At 49.0% G+C, this 14,667-nt stretch overlaps 1 protein-coding gene across 4 annotated transcripts in view; it reads left to right on the top strand.

Annotated features, from left to right (window-relative positions):
- The first annotated feature begins 1,016 nt into the window (after window positions 1-1,016).
- Window positions 1,017-14,667, top strand: part of LOC146026796 (zeta-crystallin-like) — a 31,391-nt gene continuing 17,740 nt past the window's right edge. The window contains exons 1-4 of one of the 4 annotated variants that reach the window (XM_083157769.1): window positions 1,040-1,082; window positions 9,593-9,661; window positions 10,586-10,706; window positions 12,474-12,626. In XM_083157769.1, the coding sequence (XP_083013895.1) occupies window positions 10,596-10,706; window positions 12,474-12,626 (264 nt within the window). In that variant the 5' untranslated portion in view covers window positions 1,040-1,082; window positions 9,593-9,661; window positions 10,586-10,595. Of the gene's footprint in view, window positions 1,087-9,592; window positions 9,662-10,585; window positions 10,707-12,473; window positions 12,627-14,667 lie in introns of all 4 variants that reach the window. The other 3 variants (XM_083157770.1, XM_083157771.1, XM_083157772.1) reach the window with 3 other exon arrangements.

Genomic DNA, 14,667 nt, shown 5'->3' with positions numbered 1-14,667 from the left:
ACTGCTGGCTAATGCAGTGAATGTGGTCAGCGGATGGCCCATACACACAACACAATGCTCCGATATTTCTTTAGATATATTGGCTATTGGACACTACACTGGCTGCACAGCTGACTATCTCTATTTATTTATCCCACCGCTGCCACCAATTTTCATGGTCTAGTCGGCCAAACCTCCAGATACCTCAATCTGAGAATCGCCACCAGAGACTTATGGATACCCCAGCATGTGCGAATGCACCGTGCAGTGAGGCACCGTGTCCAAAGCATGGCGAGCGCAGTGAGTTACCGTGCCTGAAGCATGGCGTGCGCAGTGAGGCACCGTGCCCAAAGCATGGCGAGCGCAGCAAGGCACCATGCCCGAAGCATGGTGAGCGCAGCCAGGCACCGTGACCAAAGCATGGCGAGCTCAGTGAGGCACCTTTCCCAAAACATGGCGAGCACGATGAGGCACCGTGCCCGAAGAATTTTAAGCGCTGTAGGCTTATGGATACCCCAGCATGTGCGAAGCATGGCTAACGCAGCGAGTGACTGTGCCGGACACATGGCGAGTGCAGCAAGGCACCTTACCAGAAGCATGGCGAGCGCAGCAGTATACTTATATGGTCTCCATGTCGATAAAACATAAAGAAAATTAAAAAAAACTAATGTCGATCTTAGTCATGTCGACCATGTCCACTACAACCTAAAGCTTGTGTCAACCTGTTACTGTCGACCATTTTTAGGTGTTGACCTAGTGGCTGTCAGCCTAGACATTGTCTATCATCTATTCTATACCATAACCCTCCCATCTACAGTCAGACCATTATGCCTACTATAATGATGGCTGGTGGCTATATACCAGTTACTGCATACATACTTACAGTCAGACTACATACATACAGACATACATACTGTACATACACCTGTTACTTCATAGTGCAGCATGTCACTGCCAAATGCAGTAGTAGTGGTTCCTGTGCCAACTGTAATTGCATTGTGGGGAGCGTCCCCTGGTGGCCGCCTATATAAGCAGCAGCTGTCAGAGTACGGGCTCACTCACTGCAAAGGAGTGTCCAGGAGCTGCAGGCTGGGAGCGCAGGAGTAGGTAACACTGATAATATAATATAATATGAGTGTCACTGCAGCAGAGCATGTGTTGTTTGTATATAATGCTATAATACTAGTATGCTGTAGTAGTGTTGCCTGCTGGTAATAAGTAGATTTTACATGCTCCAATACCTCCATTTGTGGAACAGTGTGTCACTAATCATTCAAAAAGCAAAAACCCCCAAAACATTATATATATATTTCTCAAAGAAAAGCATTCTATTTTGCAGAGGGTGCCAAAAACCCCACCACTGGCCCTGTATCTGCCTAATAGGGGGAGAGGAGGGGGGTAATTAGGTGGCATAGAGAAATTAGTTGGAGTGCCACCCCCCTCATGAACATTGTGTGTGTATGTGTGTGTGTGTGTGTGTGTGTATATATATATATATATATATATATATATATATATATATATATATATATATATATATATATATATATATATATATATATATATATATACTCTCAAGGCCAAATGAACTAAGCTTAAAAAAGTGATAACATGAAGAGAGAAAAATTATCAGCCAATCAACTCCAAACTGCCATATTACAGGCTCTGTTTGAAAAATGTCAGTGGGGAGCTGATTGGTTTGTGGTTTATCACCCACCACTTTTCAAGGCTTAGTACATCTCCCGGCAGAAGAGAAAGAGAGTATATTTAAATGTAATTGTATTTCTTTCCCTTTTTGAAGTGTTTGCATGGGACAGCTGTGTATTTGCCTCTGCATGGGTCAGCTGTGTATTTGCCTCTGCGTGGGACAGCTGTGTATTTGCCTCTGCGTGGGACAGCTGTGTATTTACCTCTGCGTGGGACAGCTGTGTATTTGCCTCTGTGTGGGACAGCTGTGTATTTACCTCTGCGTGGGACAGCTGTGTATTTACCTCTGCGTGGGACAGCTGTGTATTTGCTTCTGCGTGGGGCAGCTGTGTATTTACCTCTGCGTGGGACAGCTGTGTATTTGCCTCTGCGTGGGACAGCTGTGTATTTGCCTCTGCGTGGGACAGCTGTGTATTTGCCTCTGCGTGGGACAGCTGTGTATTTGCCTCTGCGTGGGACAGCTGTGTATTTGCCTCTGAGTGGGACAGCTGTGTATTTACCTCTGCGTGGGACAGCTGTGTATTTGCCTCTGAATGGGACAGCTGTGTATTTGCCTCTGCGTGGGACAGCTGTTTATTTGCCTCTGCGTGGGACAGCTGTGTATTTGCCTCTGCGTGGGACAGCTGTGTATTTGCCTCTGCGTGGGACAGCTGTGTATTTGCCTCTGAGTGGGACAGCTGTGTATTTACCTCTGCGTGGGACAGCTGTGTATTTGCCTCTGAATGGGACAGCTGTGTATTTGCCTCTGCATGGGACAGCTGTGTATTTGCTTTTGCATGGGACAGCTGTGTATTTGCCTCTGCATGGGACAGCTGTGTATTTGCCTCTGCATGGGACAGCTGTGTAATTACCTCTGCGTGGGACAGCTGTGTATTTACCTCTGCGTGGGACAGCTGTGTATTTACCTCTGCGTGGGACAGCTGTGTATTTGCTTCTGCGTGGGACAGCTGTGTATTTACCTCTGCGTGGGACAGCTGTGTATTTACCTCTGCGTGGGACAGCTGTGTATTTGCTTCTGCGTGGGGCAGCTGTGTATTTACCTCTGCGTGGGACAGCTGTGTATTTGCCTCTGCGTGGGACAGCTGTGTATTTGCCTCTGCGTGGGACAGCTGTGTATTTGCCTCTGCGTGGGACAGCTGTGTATTTGCCTCTGCGTGGGGCAGCTGTGTATTTGCCTCTGCGTGGGGCAGCTGTGTATTTGCCTCTGCGTGGGGCAGCTGTGTATTTGCCTCTGCGTGGGACAGCTCTGTATTTACCTCTGCGTGTGACAGCTGTGTATTTGCCTCTGCGTGGGACAGCTGTGTATTTACCTCTGCGTGGGACAGCTGTGTATTTGCCTCTGTGTGGGACAGCTGTGTATTTACCTCTGCGTGGGACAGCTGTGTATTTACCTCTGTGTGGGACAGCTGTGTATTTACCTCTGCGTGGGACAGCTGTGTACTTACCTCTGCATGGGACAGCTGTGTATTTACCTCTGCGTGGGACAGCTGTGTACTTACCTCTGCATGGGACAGCTGTGTATTTACCTCTGCGTGGGACAGCTGTGTATTTACCTCTGTGTGGGACAGCTGTGTATTTACCTTTGCGTGGGACAGCTGTGTATTTACCTCTGTGTGGGACAGCTGTGTATTTGAATCGCCCTCCGTCCCGCGACATCTCTACAATAGGGTGCTCTGGGAACCATCATCATCGGCGCACGGCCTCAGAGCCCGGAGTGTCACCTAATGGCACCCGCGCACCTAGGTGAGGCCTTGACCTCGCACGGAGATGCAAGGTCCATGTACGCCCTAAATTAAGGAAGGAAGGGAGACAGGCAGGCACAAACGCACACGGATGGACAGAGAAGATGACACTCACCGTCGCCTTTCTTGTACCTTATCCAAAACGCCCCTTACAGGTCCCTGTAAGGAAGCGACACAAAACAACACTGTGCAGGGCCTAACGCTTACTAGTGTAACACATAACTAGGTAACTACATCATATGGCCCTCAAACTGACCATGTGTGTGTGTGTGTGTGGTGCGACACTAACAGTACTTCTGACCATGTGTGTGTGTGTGTGGTGCGACACTAACAGTACTACTGACCGTGTGTGTGTGTGTGGTGCGACACAAACTAACAGTACTACTGACCATGTGTGTGTGGTGCGACACAAACTAACAGTACTACTGACCATGTGTGTGTGGTGCGACACAAACTAACAGTACTAACAATTCTACACAGAGATGCCCTGCACGGAAAACAGCTACAATACAGTACAAGGTATAAACACAAACCGTCCCTTCAAACCTCTGTGTGTTTTCAGATGTAACTAGACTAGACTGACTAGAGCCGGCCAGTTTACACACATTCCGTTAGCTACTTGGGGACCCAGGAGGGGACTGCCGCGGAGCACGTCCACCTCTTAACCCCAGCCACCCACAGGAAACCACAACAATATGGGGCCTAGAGCCCTTCCCTACTCATCTGCAGGCCTAGGGGCCTGAATAACACTCACAGGCCTAGCGCCTGCCTATCCACACTAGAGTGACTTTGGCCTAATGCCAAAGTCACTTACACTACAACAGATCCTAACTGCAGCTCAGGCCTAGAGGCCCAAGTGGGGGCACAGGCCTGGGGCCTGACTCAATTAGCCCCTGGGCCTAGTGCCAGCTATAGGGGCCTCGGGCCTAGCGCCCGGCTATGGGGGACACAGGCCTATGCCCGACCTAAATGGGGCCACCGGTGGGTTCCTTGGGCCAGGAGGGCCCAACTAAATGATCAAAGGGCCAGGAGGGCCCAACAATTAAATGCCTCCGAGCCGATTGGGCCCGACTATAATGCCCACAGGCCAAGGGGGCCTGAGGATGCCCACGGGCCTAGTGCCCGAACACCCAGTGGTCTAGGGTAGGGGGTAGGTGGCCTGGTGTTGGGAGCTTTAGTGCTTCCCACCCCCGTGGAGTATGGCGTGGCGAGCGCAGATTGGCTCGCCGTGGCCGTTTTCTATTGGCTGCCGATCCGGGAGCCATGATTGGCTCCTGAATGGCGCCAATGTTTAAACCCCGGGGGGTGGCGGCTTTTATTAGTGGCGAAAATGGCGCCAATTACAAACAGACGCCTCTCTCCGCCGCAGCGTTGCTCCCCCACCCGGACTGTCTGCACTGGGATCAGTTCTTTGATCCCAGCGCTGCCTGGAGCTGCGTCCCGCTGGGGACACAGCTCTATCTCCTCTGCCTGCCACTGGGGCTCCGATGCTGGGAGTGGTCCACATCGCTAGCCTGCCATCCTCTACACCCAAACACACCCTCACCAGCATGCCATCCTCTACCCTCTAACACACCCACACCACTAGTCTGTCACCCACTCCCCTCTCCTGGGCACAGGCGGTCCCACAGGTGCGTCAAGTCACTGGGAGTCCTCTGTGTGTCTGCTATTGTTAAATCCGGCCCATCACTAGCGCTGTCCTATAGTTTATACTGTTCTTCATACTTAGGGATGAGTATACCCTTTATGTGAGGGTTGCTATGTGTTATTTCAGAGTGGTGCTGGGCTGGCACATGTAAATCGGGCCATGTGTATGCAGAACACATGACCGATCCATCTGCAGATATATGGGGTGACATTTAATAGTATTTTTTTTTTCGATTTTATCGCCCAAAAACTGCAGTTTTTGCACTTTTTCCGAAAATAGCACATTTTATAGGATGCAATTTATGGGGAAAAATATCACAGTTTTTTGCCGCGAATTCTCACATTTTGAAGTGGCGATTTTTGGTAACACTTCAATTTGCATCCAGATGTTTTCCCATTATAAACTATACAACTCTTTAATGGGATGCGATTTTTGGTAAACGTTACTAAAAATCGCCAAATAGACCAGGTTTTGACATGCGAATTTGAGCAAAAACAGCCCCTGGCTCAAAGAGCCGGTCCTTGTTACATAAAATCATGGGCCAAAACAAATAGAGTTCCCCTTGATTTTATAAAACCAGCACCAGGCTCAAGGGCCGGTCCTGGTTCTCAAAGTACGGGGGGACAAATGAGGCAGGCCCAACCAGCCAGCAGGTTAATGCCACATCCAGGGGGAGACTTTTTATACAAGTCCCCCTGACCAGGGCCGGATTTGTGCCTAGGCCGGTGAGGCACCGGCCTCAGGGCGGCACCAATTAAGGGGCGGCAGGCAGGCTGACATTCTGTTAAATAGTAGCATGGCACAGCATGTGGGCAGCGGCGAGTGACGAGCGCCGCAGACATGAATTATCATATGTCGCTGGCAGCGACGCTCGTCGCCTGCCACTGCCCACCCACTCTGCCATGCACATTACATCACCGCTTAGTGGCTGGGTCTGACGGTCCCCCTGCGCGTCCAGAAATGGCTCAGGCTCACTGCTGCCGGCTCCCGCCCATTGGCTACTTTACACACACACACACACACACACACACACACACACACACAGTCTATTGGCTGCTGTGTATCCAGCAGCTGAGCTGAGTGGCACACAGATCCTCCCTGCACTCAGTCAGTCACAGTGTGTGAGCCGGAGAGAGACTGACAGAGACACTGTGCTAATCACTGTACTAATAAGTGCCTCCCTCCGGGTCCTCCGTACAGTGAGCAGTCCAGAGTGCTTAAAAAAATATTAAGGTGGGCTACAGTTACATTTTTATGAAATATATAAATAACAATGTATATACATATATGATTACATTAGAATAGGGGGGGGGGGACGACACAAAAATGTTGTGCCTAGGGGTGGCCTGACCCCTAAATTCGCCCCTGCCCCTGACCAAAGCATTCACCCCCTGACTGGTCAGAATCCAGAAGGGATCCTGGGGAAGTGAGCACCCCCCCAGTGAAGTGGTCCCCCCACCAGAATTTACCAGCCCATACTGAAGCCAGGGGTTGTCCCAGATGCCCCTGGACTGTGGGCATTTTGCTGATAAATATAAAATAAGATGAAACTATTGTGTATTGTTGTGGAACTACAAGTCCCAGCAAGCCTGCACCGCATGCAGGGACTTGGAGAACCACAAGTCCCAGTATGCAGGGCACTAAAGGGCTCACTGGGACGTGTAGTTCCAGAGCAGTACAAATAGTTAAATAAATACACACACACCCGGGTTATTGCATATGGAGCCCATTCATCCAGATACAGTACTTACCTACTGTATGTTGATAGTAGTTCGGTCCCCTTGTACAGAAGAATCCATTTGGGGAACCTATTGAAGGAAAACATACTCACCAGCCATCTTCGGTGCTTCTCCTGGACCCCAGGAACGCTGTAGCCACAATCCGCTCTTCTATTTACATCTGGGGCTCTGCCCAAAATACCAGGAGTTAGGCCCGCCCACCAGCCAATCATGATCGGGGAAATGGCTGGTTACGCTCAGGAGGGGGAACCCCACACTGGTTTTTTTTTAACACAAAATCGTACATGTGCTCAAAATCGCCCATTTTCATTCCTAAGAATCGCACCATATCGCACTTTTTCGCCACGGATTCGCATTTAATTCAATATGCAAATTCAGGCAAAAATATATGAATTTAAAAAGTACGATATGGTGCGATATCGGAAAGTGCCTAAAAATTGCATCCCATTAAATGTCACCCTAGTTCTTTGTGTGTTCCCAGTCTAATGCTGACGGCTGACCTGCTGCCAGGCTCAGTGCCAGCTGCTGATAATTAGGAAGGTGCTGTAATTGGAATATGAGGTAACCACAAAGGTGACTCACAAAGGTAACAAGTTAAAATCCAGCACATTGTACACCACAGTGTAAATATACAATATCGTGCTCTGTAAAACATTTCCACGGTGGCTGTAACTGTGCTGGCTCCGATATGTGGGCAGCTGGCAGCCACTTTGATCTGGGTGCTGTTTCCATATCCAGTGTAACTGCTGTGCATGGATATACTGTTATACATACATAATACCATACTTACCTACTTTTGAAAACTAGTTTCAGGGAGATAGTTGCTTTGTGATTTCCCCCCAAAATGATCCTGTTTACAAGTTTCAAGTTTGAGGAATGTGTATTCGCCACAAATGTAACAAATACATCAGGATAATGTAAGCAAGATCTTCAAGAGGAACTCGTGTTTTCCTGGAAAAACAACAAATGTTGCTCTTTAATCCTGTTTGTGAACTAAAAGTATCAGTCCACAATGACGATCAAACCACAACTGCTACGACAAGCAGGTCTAAAGCGCTTGTGGGAACAAATATATGCAATATCTAAAACACGGGTGTCAAACACAAGGCCCGCGGACCAAATCCGGCCCGCCAGACCTCGTCATGTGGCCCGCGCAGCTGCCGCCACCCACCCCCGCCTTGCGCCGATTACATTACTGCGGGAAGCCATCACAGTGTGAGTGTCACATCACATTCAGTGACACTCACATGACGACTCGAGACTGAGAGACATACCTAACAACGTGAGGAAGCCGGGTGACACAGTCACTCCGCCGCGGCGCTCGCTGGGAGGAGGAGGGAGGCAGGACAGTGGACACAGACTTGTTAGTGTCACTGTGTGACGTGCCCGACTCCTCCCCGGCTCCTCCTGTGGGCAGCAGCTACGGCGATGCCATGTGTGACACACGCCCGCCTGACAGCAGTGCCAGTGACACCGTGACGTGCATGCTGCTGCGGCTGCTTGTCGGACTTGGACGCCGGCCCGGCGGTGAGCTGCCTCCTGTCTGTGGTGCCGCGCTGCGCAGCAGTGGCATCAGTTGGTTCAGTATATTTACTGTAAGTTCGGCAGTGGGGTGGGCACAGTTGTGTTGTCTCTTGTTGTCCAGACCAGTCTGTCCAGTCCAGAGTCCGTGGCCGGGCAGGCAGAGAGCCAGGCCAGCAGCACACAGCCGCAGCCTGAGCCCACAAATCTGCAGTGCGGCTGCCTGTGTCCAGGGTCATTATCATTATCTGTCCCACTGTCACCACCAGTCCAGAACTCTAGCGAGAGTCCTGCGAACCCAGAGGCCCAGGTCACCTGCTGGGCGATCTGACGTCACGTCACTGTGCCCTGTCCCAGGCCCCCAGCCAATCTCCCTGCTAGTTATTACTTACATTATTACAAAAAACAGTAATAATTGAATGCAGTGACAATAATTTATGATAATAAAGAGTTGACACATAGTCCTACAGATACAAACGGCCCTTTGAGGGTGACCAAACTGCTGATGCGGCCCCCGATGAATTTGAGTTTGACACCCCTGAGATTAGATTCTAAAACATAGAGGCAATCTGGGAACACCAATGGCGTGTTTCAAATCATCACCTTCATATTACCCTAAATTCATTCAAATATCCTTGACTATAGAATTTTTTTTTCAGTGGTGCAACCAGCCAATCAGCTCCTAACTGCCACATGTAACAATATTTAATTCTATTCTTTATCTTTCCAGTGCGAATGTGTTCTGCAGCAGACACGCAGTTACCTGCCCCGATGACTGTAATCTATGTGTCTGACCACCTGGACATCTATATACCATTGTTTTGGTATATTAGCCCACACATACATGTTTAGGGGAGAACCAGAGTTTCTATATTTAGAATCCAGTTTGAAGAGTGAGTCGTGACCCCAACAATAGGTTCTGGGGGGGGGAGGATCTGAGAGGTCAGACTCCTGTCCGGCACACAAGTACAATAACTAATAAATATCAAAGGTCTTATTTATTAAAAAAAAATATATATAGTCAACTTTCAAATATGAAAATACAATTAAATAAATATAAGACCGCTGGCAGGGAACATTGTATTTCCCGCTGTGGTTTCTGGAATTCCTTTGCACAAGCTGCGGATTTCCTGATTACAGACAGGAGCAGCTGCACGGATACTCAGTGGCAAGTATCGCCCCTATTATATCTGGAACTGAGCAGCAGGATCCTCTGTCGTGTGGTAACTACTATTGTGTCTCTTTGTACTGCACAGGGGACGGATGACCGGCGCTAAGTACACTGACGCCATCATCCTGAAGGAGGGAATGCCGACAGGGGTCAGGTAAGTATACTAACCCTCCCATTTAGCAGCCTGCCTGACCCTAACCCCCGTACCCTGCCACCTAAACCTATCCCCCTTCCCCACAGCCTGATCCTAACCCCCCTTCCCTGCAACCTGACCCTAAGTCCCCCCCACTAGTGCCTAAACTACCCCCCATCCCCAGCCTAACCCTACCACCCCACATCCTAAACGTAACTCTCCCACTAGTGACTAAACTACCCCCCATCCCCAGCCTAACCCTACCACCCCACATCCTAAACGTAACTCCCCCACTAGTGACTAAACTACCCCCCATCCCCAGCCTAACCCTACCACCCCACATCCTAAACCTAAGTCCCCGCACTAGTGACTAAACTACCCCCCATCCCCAGCCTAAGCCTACCACCCCACATCCTAAACCTAAGTCCCCGCACTAGTGACTGAACTACCCCCCATCCCCAGCCTAAGCCTACCACCCCACATCCTAAACCTAAGTCCCCGCACTAGTGACTAAACTACCCCCCATCCCGAGCCTAAGCCCACCACCCCACATCCTAAACGTAACTCCCCCACTAGTGACTGAACTACCCCCCATCCCACAGCCTAAAGCTAATTCCCCCACTAGTGCCTAAAACTAGCCCCCACCCCCAGCCTAAACCCCCCTCTCCGCAGCCTAACCATAAGTCCCCCTACTAGTCGGCAATCAGGGCGCTGGCATCAGTATACTGAACGCAGTATCATGACTGTTCGGATGGGGAATGCATCCCCTGCATAGTGGTTGAGATTCAGGCTATAAGACAGACTTATTTATCGTATTGTAATATTATTATATATAATATACCTGTACATGCATTTGCAACTCGTATATAATGTTTTGCATACATTCCAGCCATGAATATTATCGCTTGATCCTACAGAAATATATATTTATCACATGTGTTGCAGGTAATCTAACATGTCTTCAGTGGGAAGAGTCATGCGTGCTATCCGTGTCCACAAATTTGGGAACCCTGATGTTCTTAAACTGTGTACAGATGTCCCACTGCCCTCCCCAGGAGACGGACAGGTAGAGACCTCTTGTTTATCTGTTACTGATGACCATTTACACCTTGACCACTAGGGAACTGTCCTACCTGGGACCACCACTGTCTGTAAACTATGTCTCAACTCCCACACTAGTTTACCTGCGGTTCAGCATACTTCCCAAATATCCAGTCTCCATTCTCAATCTAGTCTTGATGAATAAAGATGGGAGATCTGTATTTCCATGGAGGTATAGCCCCAGTTAAGAGACCCCGTTGGTGAACTGGAAAGGGCGATATGAAAGTATAGGCAACAAATTAAGTGACTCATTCAAATAATCAAATGTGTGTGCTTTAACCTTGAAGACTGCTGACCCCAAGATTAGATGGCAGGACCGTAACTAGTGTGGTTGTGCTGCTGTACAGAGTGCTGGATGAACTGGGTGCACTACTGTGTGGCATTATGTATATTGGGGCATTACTACTGTGTGGTATAAGGTGCTATATAGTGCACTAATACTGTGTCACAATGTGTTATAAGGGGCCTTACTACAGCGTGGATTTTGTATCATTAGGGGCAATACTGAGTGTCATGATGTGTATAGGGGCATTACTACTGTGTGGCATAATGTGTATTGGGGCATTACTACTGTGTGGCATAATGTGCTATATGTGGCACTATTACTGTGTTATAAGGGGCCTTACTACTGTGTGGATATTGTATTACTAAGGACTACTACTAAGTGGCATTATGTGTATAGGGGCATTACTTCTGTGTGGTATAATGTGATATATGGGGCACAAATACTGTGTCCCAATGTGTTATAAGGAGCACTACAACAGCATGGATTTTGTATCATTAGGGGAACTACTGAGTGGCATTATGTATATTGTGGCATTACTACCGTGTGGCATAATGTGCTATATGAGGCACTATTACTGTGTCAGAATGTGTTATACTACTGTGTGGATATTATATTATTAGGGGCACTGATGTGTGAAACTATATGCCATACAGTAGTGATACCTCTATGCACATAGTTTCACACAGTAGTGCCCCTAATAATACAATATCCACACAGCAGTAGTGCCCCTTATAGCACATTCAGACACAGTAATAGTGACATCACTACTGTGTGGCATAATGGCCCTTATTCTGGTTGGTGCGGCCGGAGCCGCACACGGTGCTCCGGCCGCACAAAAAAAACCCCGCCCACGAGACGGATCGCCACGTCCGTACACGGACGGCTGGCGATCCGCATAAAAATGGTGGGGCGTACGCCTCCACCATGGTGGGAGCTGCCCCCTGCATTCGATGGTCGTCGACCATCGAAGGCAGGGCCGCACGCCACAGCAGCTCCCGCAAGCTGAGACCACACGGACAATCGTCCGTGTGATAGCTTGTATGGGGGCTGAGAGCTGACATCCGGCGACGTCAGCTTTCCGCCCCCATCAGTGGCGTCATACCCTGATTAGCATGCATACGCCCCGCGTTTGCATGGGAACGCCCATGAAACGCGGGGCGTATACATAGGGAAATGAGGGTATGAAGCCCCTCACACCCCTATACGCCCCCTTTGCGGCGGACGAAATACGTCTGCGGCGAATGGGGCTGCACATGCGCAGATTGACCTCTGCGCATGTGCAGACTAAAAACATCGGCGGTACGGCCGCACGCGGGCCGTACCGTCCGATTCAGAATAAGGGCCAATGTGTATAAGGGCATTACTCCGGTGTGGCATAATGTGCTATACTGGGTTTTGGTTGTTCTATCTATTACACAGTTGTGTCTGTCTTCTGCTTTCTCAAAGGTATTAATCAGAGTCCGTGCCTGTGGGGTGAACCCATTGGAGACTTATATCAGATCTGGCGTCTTTTACTACAAGCTGGACCTGCCGTACACCCCTGGCTCTGACGTAGCCGGCGTTGTGGATGATGTGGGGAAACACGTAACGGCATTTAAGGTAAGGGAAGTGCTTTTAAACGTTGAAGTACATGTATGAAGCAGTGAGAAGAGAGGAGAAGTGGCCAATGACAACCAATCAGCACTGAAGTAACATCTATAATTTGCATAATATAAAATTATACAGAGCGGATGATTGGTTGCCATGGGCAACTTCTTCGCTGGATCTTTTTTTGAAACATATAAATAAGATATTAAATGCTTCTTCTCCACTGGCTCACTGCTTAGTACATCTTCCCAATAGAAACATAGGATTTATCCTTAAAGTAACCTCAATGGGTGTGGATTGAAAGGTCTACAGCATTGGTGTCAAACTTATTGCCCTCCAGCTGTTGTGGAACTGCACGTCCCAGCATGCCCTGCCAGAGTTTTAGCAATCCATTATATAAAATCTGTGGCAGGGCATGCTGGGATGTGTAGTTCCACAACAGCTGGAGAGCCATGAGTTTGACACCACTGATCTAGGTAGAAATTCAATAGGTCAACACCAAAAGCATGCAATAGGTTAAGTGCAGTCAGCCAGACCGCACATACACAGCAGACACTTACGAGGCGGGTTAAGGGGTTACCCTCTGCCTGGCCAGCAATGTGGTGAGTTTGCAATGGGCTACCATCACTTTCTGGCGGCAGTAGCTGCGGAGGCCAGTATCTGGAATACTTTGCAAGCTGCACTGCAGGTGGGGCATATGTAGGGATGGCCATCGTTGCCATTGCCATCGATGGTTGCCATCGATGGCAATTCTGCAATGGACCATCAATAGTGCTAAACTATGCTATGGATGACCATCGATATTTTTACATATCGATGGTCATCCATTGTGTTTGTTTGATTGGCCTGTGGGCCAATCAAAACACGGGGGCGGGGCTTCGTGGGTGTCGGGGGCGGAGCTATGCTCCGTGTCCCGGCACTAAAAAAAAAAAAAAAAAGGCAAAACTTCGTTTTGCTGTTCCATCGATGGAGGGAAACCATCTGGTTCTCCCCCATCGATGGCTAAAATATTCGAAATCGGCCATGAACCATCAATGATTTTGAATCATCGATGGTCGATGGCCATCCCTAGGCATATGTAACGTGTGGAGAGAGTTAGATTTGGGTGGGGTAAAGAAAATTGCAGTTTAAAAATAAAGCAGTCTAAACCGCCGAGCGCCTGATGCCCCTCACCACTCAACAAACCTTGAACCCAAAGCTCCATCTCTTCCCCTTCTTTACCCTTTTGTAACCTTCCCCTTGTACCTGAAATAACCAGTCGGAGTCTAGTATTTTTGGCGAATTAAATGGTCACAATTCATTAAATTGATTTCAAATTTACTGTTACTTAATTTGGGTGGCAAAGATAGCACTGCGGTCCACCAGCCCTTATCAACTGAATCATGTAACCGCCTGGGGGGCCGGGATCCCCTTCTCACAACTGACGACCTGTACCCGTGGGTGATCCCATTTTGCCCCACGACGCCAGGCCTGGCGCCCACCTTGGCTAGCCCGCAGTACTTCCGCCCCCGACGCCAGGCCTAGCGCCATACCATGGCTGGTCCGCAGTACTTCAGTCTGCTTCTTTGCGTTCTTGAAGTTGCTTAATGTTGTTCCTTCTTCCTCTTGGGGTGGGTGGGTGTTATCCTTGCTGGGGTTGCTTCTTAATGTAATAACCCCCATCCTCCCCCTTCCTTAAATATGGCCTATCCCCTGGGAAGGGGCCGTTTACCTATTGTCCTTTACCTTATCTTCCCTTTTGCTCTAAGCTGGCACCTACCCTACCTGCCTTCCCCCCTGCAGCAATTATGTCTCTCTTATGTGGGGCACAGGCTGAGCTTTTATCCTCATTCGCTGCTATTTGCAGTTCATTCTCTTTTAACATCTGTGGGCTACATGCAAAAGCAGCCAGTATTTACCCTGCACAGAAAAAAATATAACCCACCCAAATCTAACTCTCTCTGCAAATGTTACATCTGCCCTACCAGCAGTGCAGCATGGTTTTACCCAGTTACATGCTGTTTTGCTTCACTTACATGAAATGAATCAGGTCCTAAGGCAAGAGTTAAGTACT

This window comes from Crinia signifera, chromosome 8 (assembly GCF_055691185.1).
Source record: "Crinia signifera chromosome 8, ASM5569118v1, whole genome shotgun sequence".
Classification (NCBI taxonomy): Eukaryota; Metazoa; Chordata; class Amphibia; order Anura; family Myobatrachidae; genus Crinia; species Crinia signifera.
The sequence above is the reverse complement of the archived record's forward strand: the minus strand, read 5'-3'. Positions and strand labels throughout refer to the sequence as shown.